This window comes from Chenopodium quinoa, unplaced genomic scaffold, assembly GCF_001683475.1.
Source record: "Chenopodium quinoa cultivar QQ74 unplaced genomic scaffold, ASM168347v1, whole genome shotgun sequence".
In the NCBI taxonomy this organism is placed as follows: Eukaryota; Viridiplantae; Streptophyta; class Magnoliopsida; order Caryophyllales; family Amaranthaceae; genus Chenopodium; species Chenopodium quinoa.
In genome coordinates this window covers 3,107,172-3,119,972 of record NW_018743389.1, presented here as the reverse complement: position 1 = coordinate 3,119,972, position 12,801 = coordinate 3,107,172, and the positions used below count along the sequence as shown (strand labels likewise).

General features: G+C 39.2%; 1 protein-coding gene across 1 annotated transcript; it reads right to left on the bottom strand.

Moving 5' to 3' along the window:
- Nucleotides 1-6,589: 6,589 nt before the first annotated feature.
- LOC110738426 (elongation factor 2-like) lies at nt 6,590-10,933 on the bottom strand. The gene is made up of 4 exons (XM_021918831.1): nt 10,782-10,933; nt 10,074-10,135; nt 9,888-9,975; nt 6,590-9,272 (listed from the first exon to the last, which is right to left on the bottom strand). Exons 2-4 carry the CDS (start codon nt 10,074-10,076, stop codon nt 6,832-6,834), a joined length of 2,532 nt encoding a protein of 843 aa, XP_021774523.1. The 5' UTR covers nt 10,077-10,135; nt 10,782-10,933; the 3' UTR covers nt 6,590-6,831.
- Between the last annotated feature and the right edge of the window lie 1,868 nt (nt 10,934-12,801).

Here is a 12,801-nt window from a genome sequence, read left to right as displayed (position 1 = left end):
TAGGACCTTCTTGGTATTGAACATCCTAAACTTTATTTCACATTCTAATGGCTCACCTTCAATATTTATGCGGTTCATAGTGACCGATGAAAGAAATTCAAGAGTTAAGGAAGCATATGTTTCTTCCTTATGATTTAAGAAGTTTAGCCAACCGAATTTGTTGGCTACTCTTCTTATTCCTTCATCGATCCCTAGTAGCTCCATTGATTCTTTGTGATAGAAACGGGTTGGGAGAATTTTTTGCTTTAAAAGGTCATTGTGTGCTTTTTTATTTCGGTCATGGATTCTTATGGGTGGTGGTGGGTTAGGATTGTATTGTTGTGAAGGAGTTGGGGATGGTTGAGGTTCATTTGGCTTTATCTTTTTACCTCCTCCAAACAGCTTTTTCATTTTTTTTAATTTGGGGATGGTTACCCAAGAAACTCACTCAACAAAAACCAACAACACCGCACACACCCTTAACTTCAAACCCCTCTAAAAATCCAAGCACCTATTTCACAATATAATACAACACAGCCAAACAATTTCTCCTAACACACAATTTCATAAACAATATCAATTTCACCAATTTTCTCACAAATCAAGTTCACAAGTTCTATAAGCAATTTTCAATCACAATACCAACTATTCCAAAAATCATTCACAAAATTTCACCCACAATTCTTAATAATCAACAATAATTGTTTAATTTCAACAAACCATGCAATTAATCACACAATTTATATGAAATAAACAAAAATTAAGGAAATTTGAAGAAAAACCTCAAGGTTTAAGAGGGAAAGTGAAGTAGAGTGGGAAATTATACCGACTAAAGTATGAAAATACTCTAAATTTTTTCCAAGACTACTCAGCTAAGCACCTTCTTCTTCAAGCCTTCAATCTTTACTCTTGTTCTTCTATGGAGAATTTTGGGGTTTCTGAATTTTAGCTCAATTTTGTGAAAAATTTGTACTTTTGGAGAGAGAATTGAGTGTAGAGTAGGAATTTGTGAATTGTGAATGAAAAATTTAAAGGGATGATGATGATTTTAAACAGAGAAGTTAAAGAATATGAGGGTTTTAAAGTGAGAAAAAGATGGGAAATGAGGAGAGAGAAGATGAAATAGGTGGTAGAAATGAAAAGAAGATGAAAAGAAACTCGTACTTTTTACCGGATGGGGTAGGAGCGGGCGTGCAGGTCGGGTGGAGCGCCTGCTCCAACCATTTGGATCAGGTGGTTGGATCCGTCTCGAAGAGAGGAACGGGCGTGCAGGTGGCTTGGGGTGCTCGTTCCTAATTGAAACTGACTTCCCGCCTTCGTTTAAATAATGTAGGAGTGGGTGTTATGGTGAATCGGAGCGTTCGCTCCTAATTAGACTTCGACTTTGAGATTCCTTTCATTTTTTTTTGGATGAGAAAATGAGTGGAGCGGGCACGTACTCACTCCGGAGAGCCCGCTCCAAATCTCGCTAGAGTTCCTACCTTTATTCGAACATAAGAGTCTGATTTGCTTCATCTAGAAGGACCGGGCGTGCAGCTGTGTAGAGCGCCCGCTCCTAACCTGGTTAGAGATTTTGCTTATTGTTGTTTCAGTTTGGAGCGGGCGTGCAAGACCCTTGGAGCGCCCGGTCCTTGGCTGGACTGCAGAATTTGCCTTCTCCTCTTCTCTTGAGCAAATCATCCTATTTCAAAAACAAAACACAAACAAACACTCAAAATGGTTAAGTGTTTGTTCAAGCTCTCTCATCTCTCATTTTTATTTTCTTTCTTTTTGAAAGTAAAAACAAAAATCCTCGGGTTGCCTTCCGGGAGCGGTTCTTTAACGTCACCAGCTTGAAACAAATTCGAAAATTAACCTCTAAGGTAGGATAAAGTTCGAAACCATTTTGTTACCATTGTTTTCATCATTACAAATTGCCTTCATGGGCAAAACCAAATCGTTTTCTTGACTAACACTAAGAGTAATTTCATTCACAACATCCTTTAAATCCATCTTCTTTTTCCTTTTTCTCTTTGCCTTTCCTTTCCTCTTCTTCTTAGGAGCTTTGGAGTCAACCCCTTCATCCTTATGAGCATCGGGCTCACCTTCTTCAAGCAATGTCTTGAGGCAAGCAAGCATGGCAATCACCTCATCAAACCTATCCACTCCTTGCTTTGACTCATGAACATCAAAAAGAGGATTAGTGGCACAAAGCATTCTCAAGTCATGCAAATCATTATCATTAAGAGCATCTTAGGTCATGCTACCTTTCATGGGGGTGAGGGCATCTTACTATTGATCCTAAGAGAGGATGTCCTTCCCCCATGAAAACAATGTTGATGTGGATCCTAACCCCTTAAGTTAATATAGACGTAGAAATCACAGAAGTAGAATAAAGACCCCGTTCTTGATAAGAAACTTGAACCAAAAACGTAAAGTAACCGGATATGACTTTGAATGCGACCACCTCCTAGAACGAATTCAATGCCTACTCAAACTAACTAACCCACTCATGGACGCTAATTATTTTGAGATTAAACTTTTAGCCTACTCCTATACACTAAGTGTTTAATGTTCTAGTCTTCAACCAACTCATTGAATTGAAAACTAGCAAAGAAAAGTTTAAACAAAGTTAAACCAAAAGAAATTTTATTAATCTGTTTTTCATGTTTCAAAAGCCACGAAATTACCTCCTATTTATAGACATAAGAGGCATCTAATCCTACTCCTATAAGGATTAAGACAAACCCCTAACCTTGTGCTCCAAGCATCCAAACTAGAATAGAATAACTGCTTCTAATTAGAATAGGAAACAAACTCTAATTAACTAACAAATTTCCTAACAACCTTAGGAAGTTTATAGAAACTAAATAACAAAAATTAAAGTCTATCCTAAGTGCTTAAACCAATAAAAACCCTTTCAAGTGAAAGGTAAAAACTTGTAAGAAAAACTCTAAGTAAAAGAATAAGTTATCCTTTTCTTTTCGGAGCCGAAACTCGTTGCACGCGCCACCAACGAGGGGCACGCACCTGACCACCGTCAAGGTCAATCCAGGCCGGAGCTAAGGAGTCGATGCGTGATGTCTGGAATGGTGTGTGGCTGCCAGAATCGTCACCGGAAGTCAAATGTGACAATTCTTCTTTGTAAATCATGCTTTCGTCTTTCTCAATTGATCTATTGAACCTTTCCTTATATGGGCAGCCTAAAATGGAGTTATTTAGGCCTTTTAAAGTGTATTAGACCCTTCAAAAGAATTAGCCTCTTGATTCACATCAACTCTCAAATTGAACATGTTGAGATCCAACCTTTAAAGAAGAATAGCAATTTTTTTTAATTTTGTATTCAGGAAGTTCTAACCTTAAAGTTTGTTGGTCTTATGATGGAAAGAATTCGCTTTCTTGTGAAGCTTGGTGTTGACAAAATACTTTCCTAGTCAAGGCCAAACCCCTGCCTTCATTAGAAGGTATAATCATATCCTACATCTTTCGTTATTTCTCCATAGAGTTCCCATTTTCCTCTAGAAAGCATGCTTCCTAAAACGTTCATATCCCCCTCGTAACAATGAGTCACAAGTGTGGCATAACAACCAGCTTGAAGGGTGCAAATAAGGAATATGTAAAGGAGAAACATCCAAACCTCAAGTGGAAAGATGAAATATTCTTTAAACACTTTAATCGACTAAACCTCATTACCTTGTATTTTTATTCACCTTAAAATAATCAAACCCCTCTATTTTGTGTTTTAGATTCTCCTTTAATCAAACCTAACCCCACTAAAAAAAAATCAACTCCGCCAATGGGTTTCTCGCTGCTAGTCCCAGGCCTGGATGAAGGAGGAGGGTTATGGTAGGCCAATGACAATAGTGTTAAACTTTGTCACATCGCTTGACATGAGCCACAATGATTGAGAGTAGTACTAGGATGGGTGTCCTCCTAGAAAATCCTCATGTTAGTTCATGTAGCCGACCCCACTTATAGGATTAAGGCGTTCGAGCAGGAGAAGAATTTAATTTTATTCACCTTTAAATAACCAAACCCAATTACTTGTCTGTTAGATTTCCCATTAATCACCCTCTGTCTTACTTTTTTTTCACCTTCCTAAACACGTGTGCAAAAAGCAAATGTGAGTTTTATTTGGGGAATGAGAGAGTGTGATACATCTATGGTAGCAAAGGATGTTGCCTTTTAGCCGTTACTTTAAATTGAACTGCAGTGATAACTACATCAGTTCCCACTTCATATACTTCCTCCTCAAGCATGTCTGATGAAACGGCTGCTACAAATTCGTCCTTAAGCTTTTCCTCAGCCATCTCAATCACTTATTCCCTGGCTTCAGCAAGTTGAAGATCAAAAGCTCTGCTCAGCCCTTTAAATGTTGACTAGTACCATTTCATCAGCTCAATTCCAATTTTTATTTCCTACATTCAATTTTCAACTTGGCAATTTTGTCTTTGAGTTTTCGAGTCTTGCAGAAAATTGCTCAGGTTTGAATTTATGAAACACTTCCACAACTCGCACATATGCTTCACCTTAACTCAAAGAGTGGCATGTTGGAAAGGGCTCCATTTAGTTTGGGTTAGTCCACTATTAGAACAATATTAAAATTCACCTAGTAACTAACTGATAGGATATGGACCAACATTACAACTTTTAGACAGCGAACCCAAGTGATCAACTGATCGTTCGAGGGACAATCAATATATGGAAAGGGTAAAATTCTTTCAACAGGAAGTTGCCATACGATCAATACGCATAAGTAATGTACTTTCATGTGTAGTATCAGCTAGAACAATCAGCATGGTTGTAGCAGCTTGTTTTGGTAGGCATTGAAATCAGCAATGAAGATCTGGTGGTTTTTGATTGATGGCAGAAAGTAGATGCTTAATTTTTAAGATGGAGAAAGATGTCTTATAACTTGTAATTGTTAATGGAGGTGATTAAAAATCACATAACTCACTTAGGATGATCTTGGATTGGTAGCGAACTTGTGTTATTACCAAACTGATGGAGATTGAACTCAACCTGTCCGATTTCTCTCGAAATGACAGCATATGTGAGACTGTTTATGGCTAAAAGTCTTTTCAAAGATTTAAGGAAAATGTGAAAAATCCCATCAACCAAATTATAGCGTATTACAAGTAGTTTCTTTATTTTTGATTATTAGAATACCCAAATGATTGATTTCAGTTCTCTAAACATTAATACTTGCAAGTTTGTGTCATGAGGAAGATACTCAAATTTTGATGAGTTTGTGAAATTAGGGAAAGAATATTTGATATAATATAAACAAACTTACAAAAGCATACAAATTATTCTTTTCATGCTTCACCGTCTCTTTTAAACTTATTATTTTATATATCTTATTTTGTATCTGTCATCATACACATGCTTGAAATTATGTTCTCTTCATTAAACTGAGCAGATTGGTGATGATAAAATGATGACAGGTTACCAGGAAGTTGAATCACCTACTCTGAAGAACAATGCATAAGCCAGTGACTACCTTTGATCGAGCATTAGTGTCTGAGCATCAATGGCTGGTCAATCCGTGCATGTTTAGCCCATCGAAGAGCAGAAGCCGTCTACACATTGGGTGTTTGTTGTATCATTTTCCTAATTGATACTAGCCTATACACATTATTATGCAGTTGTACTTCTTGTACACTGATTTATTTTGTTGTTCTGGTAACTGCCAATCTCAACTGCAAATTTGACGTTCCTTGTCTACTTTGGAATTCAGGAAGTTTTAAGGTGTTAAAAGAGGAATTGAAGATTGAACTTTCAGAACATTACACAGTATTCATTGTAATCACGATGAAAATGTTTACCATATTGAGGAATATGATGCCTTACTAACCTGGACAACATTTGCCTTTACAAACTTTTCATTAAATTTCATTACATCATCGTCACTTTTTTTTGTTGTCCTCGCTGTGTCCAAAGAAAAAAATAGGAAAAGATATCTTTTCCACGTTTGTCATACTAGATATGAGTTATTGATAGCATCGCCTTTTCAGGTGTGATGCCATGGTATATTTTACTACATGGTCACTTGTGACACACTAAAGTGTTCACCAAATTTGCCTACTCCGCAATTGTTTAGCTTACATATCGGCCATTTAAGGCCTTTCTTTTTTAATATGCTATTGCTTGAGCGAACTCATCGACTTTGGTTCAGCACTTCTTTGCTCGAGGAATTCATCAACATTGCTTCAGCTCTTCACCCCATGAATTATACAGCAGACAATAAGCTTAATGCCTCAGGGGTTCACTGGTTCTGACAACCCCTCACGCTACGTGTCAGGAGCATTAGAAACTAAACTAACTTTCCAGATCTATTTCACTTCCTACAAAGGACCAAAAGCATCTTTGAGAACAAAGGGAGTCTTACCTCTGGAATTGCACTTCATTCAACCTCGTACTCTAATGAAAGCAGAGCATAAAATCATGCTGCATATTAGTCTCTGTAACCAGACTAACACTGAGGGTATTCAATTTACTAAATGCCTGTGGTGAATAATCAAATGATTCTCATATGCAAATAGTATAATCTGCAACTGTACCATAAAAAGTGAGCGGGCTAAGCTGCAACGATATACACAGACAGGAAACAGCAGTACAACACAGGCAATGAAAATAAACCAAATACCATAAGACATCTCAGTTACCCAAAAGTAAGCAAAAACTCATTACATTTAAGAACTGGCAAAAGAGACTACAGAGACAGATGTTCATTTAGTAGACCAACTACCAACAAAATTCCAACGTCAAAAAAAGGGGGAACATCCCAGACATAAGGAAACAGTGTACTTTGACAATGTAACCAACAAGTGAATCCATAAAAAAAAAACCAAGAGTAACTCCAAAAACTCCTCACAGCTTGTCCTCAAACTCGGAAAGTGGGGTAATTGCTTCCTTCAATCCCTTCCTCTTACGGATGTTTGCAACAAGGGCTGAAGCTTGTGATGTTGGGTCCAGAGGATCCTGAGTCATTATTTCCCAATGATCAAACACACACTGGGGGAAGGCTTGACCAGAGGTTGCAGCTCTCAAAGTACTTGAAAATCCAAATGACTCAACGACAGGGAGGTACGCCTTGATGTTGTAGAGCGGGGTACCAGGTCGCTGCATTTCCTCGAACACATGTCCACGTTTCTGGTTAAGAACACTGTAGATACCACCAAGAGCTTGTTCAGGAGCTTGGATCTCAACAAGATAGATAGGCTCCATCAGCCTGGGCTTGGCAGTCAGCTGAGAAGCGTACATGACTCTCCTAGCGGTTGGAATAACCTGCCCACCTCCTCTGTGGATGGCATCGGCATGGAGAACCACATCACAAACCTCAAAGCAGATACCTCTCATGTTTTCTTCAGCCAAAGCACCTTCTTTTGAAGCCCACTGGAAACCAGCAACAACAGAGTCCTTAATTTCATTGAGATACTGGACTCCCTTACACATATCAACCACCATGTTGGGACCAGTAGTTTCTGGACCAAAACACCAGATCTTCTTAGCAAGATCCTTGTCCCAGCCAAATTCCTCGGCCAGGATCTTGGAACGAACCTTGGGATCATCTCTTGGGCCAATTCTCCCTTCATCAATGGCCTCAGCAAGCCCATCTTCCATTGGACGGGCTTCCATGTATAAACGGTTGTGCTTATTGGGAGACTTGCTCATCACAGTGCGGCTTGACTTCTCAAGTACAGTCTCACGGAAGGACACAACAGGGTCAGACTTGGTGATTTCAGCCCCACCCATGAAGTCATCTTGCAGATCCTTCAAACAGATCTCCAGATGGAGTTCACCAGCACCAGCAATAATGTGTTCTCCAGATTCTGTAATGCTACAAAGAACCATAGGATCAGACTTTGCCAGACGCTTCAGACCTTCAACAAGCTTGGGAAGATCAGACGCAACCTTACACTGCACAGCAACACGGACAACGGGTGATACAGAGAACTTCATGGCTCGGATTGGGTGAGCATCCACTTCCTTCTCATTTGTAAGTGTGGCATTCTTTGTGATAAACTGATCCAAACCAACCATAGCAACAGTGTTTCCACATGGAACATCCTCAACAGTTTCCTGCCTCTTTCCCATCCAAATGACAGTTCTCTGGACATTCTTAACATAAAGATCTTTCTTCTCACCAGGAATATAGTTAGGTCCCATAATCCTAACTTTCATACCAGTTGAAACTTTTCCCGCAAAGACACGACCAAAAGCAAAGAATCTACCCTTGTCAGGTGCAGGAATCATTTTTGATACATAGAGCATCAAAGGTCCCTCAGGGTCACAGTTCCTGATGGCAGTGGCGTAGACATCATCCATGGGCCCCTCGTACAAGTTCTCCACACGATATCTCTGAGCCGTTGCAGGTGACGGCAAATGATAGATCATCATTTCAAGCAAAGCACTGCTAGCTGGGAGCCAGGTCTGCATGACACGCTTCATTAATGCCTTACCCATCAATTCTTTCTCGTCACCCTTCAACTGGACTCCAAGCTTTGTCAACATGGGCCACAGTTTATCCTTTTGATCGTTCATGCAAGTAGCAATGACCTGCTTGATGGGCTCATAGCAAAATTGAACAAAACCACGTTTACATGTAGCTGTCCCAGTGTTCTTGGTGGTCCACTTCTTGGTGGCTGGGTCAAAAAAGTTCTCGCCCCAGAGACGTTCCATCATCTTAGACTCATCAACACCGAACTTAGATGCATACATCTTAGCAAAGTTGGACAAAGTAAATGCCCACCCATGGAGACCAGCTGAGAAAGCAACTGTTCCCTTCTCAGGGTAAACTTGGACATCACCCAGAAGGGGATCTTCATAGGTAGCCATGATGACATTGGCGTTCTCAATAACCTTCTGGAATGTTGTGTAAGCCTCCTCTCCATCAACCTGGAGCTCAAGGAAGCAACGGTCCATCTTATTAACAGTAAGAACAGGCCTGATCCTCTCACCAAGAGCCTGGCGAAGGACAGTCTCAGTCTGGACACATACACCCTCAATACAGTCAACCACAACAAGAGCTCCATCAGTGATACGGAGAGCAGCAGTAACCTCTGATGAGAAGTCAACGTGCCCGGGGGAATCAATAAGATTGATCAGATAGTCATTTCCGTCACGCTCTCCCTTGAATGCACTCAAAGCTGCATCTGTCATCTCATAGTACAGAGAAATTCCAGTGGACTTGATGGTAATACCACGTTCAGCTTCATCTGCACGAGTATCAGTCATACGTACATCACCAGCAACTTCCTGGGCAATGATACCAGCAGCAGCCACCAAAGAATCGGTGAGGGTTGATTTTCCTGAAAATAAGAATAAAGCAATGTGGTGTAAGGGTAGTATGTTATCATGACAAAAATGCATCAACAATGTGCTCGGTTCAATCCCAATATGACATCTTTACCAAACATATCAACAGTTTAAGCAGACTACATATTTTTTAACTTAATAATACACTTGATGATTACAATAGAAATAATCAACAGGAAAATAACAAGGACTTGCAACAAACACATGAGCAAAGTATCTTGTTTTGTTTTCATTATCCCTTTTGCATCCTAGCAGAAAGCAAATATCAAGAATCTTCACAACATAACAATATGGCAAAACTTCATCCCAGTTCAAGACAAACATGACACAGTTACAAATACGTCAACTTAATTGCACCTACAAAAGTAACCAGCAGGATAACACACAAGAACTTGCAAAAAACACTTAAGTATTAAACAAAAAATGAGTACAAAAATTTCACAGAAAAAAAGAAAGAACATTCCACCAAATTCAATGCAGAAATGATAACATTTCATCCCACAAATTAGCAGCATGCTAGCAAAATTTTAAGCATGATGAACCTGACTGAACCAATAAAATTATTAAGCAGAAAAGCAACATAAAAATATCTGAATATGACTCGTTACCGTGATCAACGTGGGCAATGACAGACATATTACGGATATTATGCTTGCAGTCCATAATCCTGCGGAGCTCATCGGCTGTAAACTTCACCTGCAAACACAAAATTATTATAAATGAAGTCAATACATCAACAACTCAATCAACCAACTACTTAACTACAACAGGCTTCAGTAAACAAGTATACATACCATTTTCGATACTCTTACAAATCACAGGCAATTCGCCGATATGGAATTCTCCTAATCAAACCCTGCACATCAATTTTAAGGGTCAGACTGAGATGAAAAATGATAAAACAGCTATTATACCATCAATGTCAAAATTAAGCTAAACACAATTCCAAATGATATAAAATAAACTATATAAGCCTCAAATTGCTAGAAAATCAACAAGATCCCTGACTATTTGATATGTTTTCATAAAAATTTATGCGTTTAACAAAAATTCCAGATCCAAAACATTTCAACATCAAACCCAGATTCATAACATTTCAACATCAAACCCAGATTCATAACATTTCAACATCAAATCCAGATTCATAAAATAAATTCCATCATCACACCTCAAAATATTAAAATAAAATGTAAATCAAATCATGAAATTCAAGCTATAAAATAAAAGAAAGTTTACTATCCAATAAAATCATAACCAAAAACTTCAATGGATCTTTCATGCAATACTCAATCCAAAAATTTAACTCCAAAGCTAAAATCACTTCAAATCAGCAAGTAACTAATACAAAAGCAATCAAATAAGCTCAAAAACAGACAATCCAATTTCAACCGACCAGTTCAACAAACAGACCAAAAAAAACAATTAAAAACAACAATCAATACACCATAACAACAGATTCATCATGAACAATGGAGGAGAGAGACGAAGATTGCGAAGGTTACCTGAGAAGAAGAAGAGAAATGCCGCCGACTAGAAGGCGGTTTAGGGTTTGTTGGCGATCCAAAAGAGGGGAGAAAATAAAATGAAGAGGAAAAAGAAGAGATAAATTTGTGAAACAGCTGCTCTTATATTGCTGGGGAGTACACTAGTGAGGGTGAACAAAACCCTAGACTTTACCGGATGCCCAAGGGTCGGATATTCCCTGCCTACTTGACGATATTTTATTATGATGGAGTAATGGGTGTAGTGTGTGCGATAATTTAAAAAATTATTTAGCATGTAATGTGATTGCTTGTAAAATAACAAGGTAATTTCTATTCAATATATGAATCAAGCCTTTTACCAACAGTTATTCATTGAGAGTCAAAGAAAACCATCGGTGATTCTTGGGATAACGATAGTAGGCTGACGGAAAATAAACAGTTGTCGGTTTGACCTTTACCACTTACAGTTTAGAAGGCTATCGTAAATTACAAACACTTTTAGAGTTATCGGTAACATCGATGGCCAAAAGTCATCGGTATGATTTTGAACACCAATGGTTTAAAGATCAGTCGGTGTCACTGATGGCCTAAAACCGTCGGTCAAAACCATTTCGGACAAAGGACATTTGAAGCCCATATACAGAGTATATATTGTAGGGAATTAGGCACTATATTGCGGAATTTCACAAATCATATTCATTCGCACCTAATCAGGATCTACAAGCATAACATATAAAGAATCACATAATTCTACCTTTGATGTGTGATTTTCACAAGCAGTTGACTACGAACACTAGGAAAATAAGAACCTCAAGCATGATTCTTCTACCTGGTTCACGGCTATGATTGAACCTCCACTAATGCTACTTAGTTGGGCACAAACACTTCGAACCACCTTCTACAGAGAGGAGGAGTAAAAACGCGCCGACCAAACCACCACCACACACCAACGCACACAAGGGGAAAAGAGAGAGAGAGAGAGAGAGAGGGTTAGGGTTTTTGGTTGCTTGGTGCACAGTCAAGTTATCATCGCTTGTAAAAACCTAGGGCAACTTCTCTATTATATATTTTATTTATAAAGTTCAAAGCAAGCCCAAATACCCTAATTTTTCCCTAGACTCTAGTTTATGCATTTCTCCCTACACCCCCATCTACACTATGTCGTTTTAGCCTTTAATAGTCAACTAGCCTTCTTGTTCGTGCAATGCACGGGATGTTTATAGGTGTACAATGTAAATTTTTATTTTATATGTTTTAATTGGAAAATGAATAGTTTAAGGAGAAGAAGGGGTGAAAACTTAATGTAATTGTAGAAGATATTAAGTTGGGGGAAAGTGAATCAAACAACATTCATAAATGTATTGAATTAAAACTTGTTTGGGGTAAAAAAAAACCCCCTATGCCAAGTGGCCCAATAGCAAGCTGACACGTGGCATCCCTTGAAAGGTCCAAAGGGATCCAATCGGATGCTGACACGTGGCATTGTAACCCTAATAGGGGAGCAGATCTTCATCTGCTATAAATAGAGGAAACTCCTCATTTATTGCACATTCAGAAAAACACTCATAAATACAAACACCAAAAACCGAGCAATATCAATTGCAGAATCTCTCTGAATCAGAGAGAATATTCCTTTACTTTCCGCACTTTTATACAACCGGAAACGTTCTAACTTGATCGTCGGAGGCGGAACTCCACCCAACCGGAGTTTCGTGGTTTTGTAGGTACAGACGGTCGGCGCGCATTCCCAGAATTGTAACTCTTCCGAGGGACTCCAAAAACCCCGAAACATTTGGCGCCGTCTGTGGGGAGAGTACTTTTGAGATGGCATCCGACACTGTACCGCCTGGTGAGGGCAGACGGCCTATGGCCAAGCCTAAGGTCCATACGGACCAGGATAGTGGTGACGACTATGAGGTCGACACCTATGTGGCCCCAGACGGGTCACTTCGAACAAGGCGCACCCGTTCCAAAGAAACAAGGGAACGGGGCGAAGACAAAGCTGGCCCAGCAACCCAGCCGGCAAGCCTACTAGGCA

Excerpts from the sequence above, each read along its gene's own strand:
- LOC110738426 (XM_021918831.1), bottom strand. Across the intron at positions 9,273-9,887 it reads CATTGCCCACGTTGATCACG|GAAAATCAACCCTCACCGAT; the intron begins GTAACGAGTCAT and ends TCTTATTTTCAG.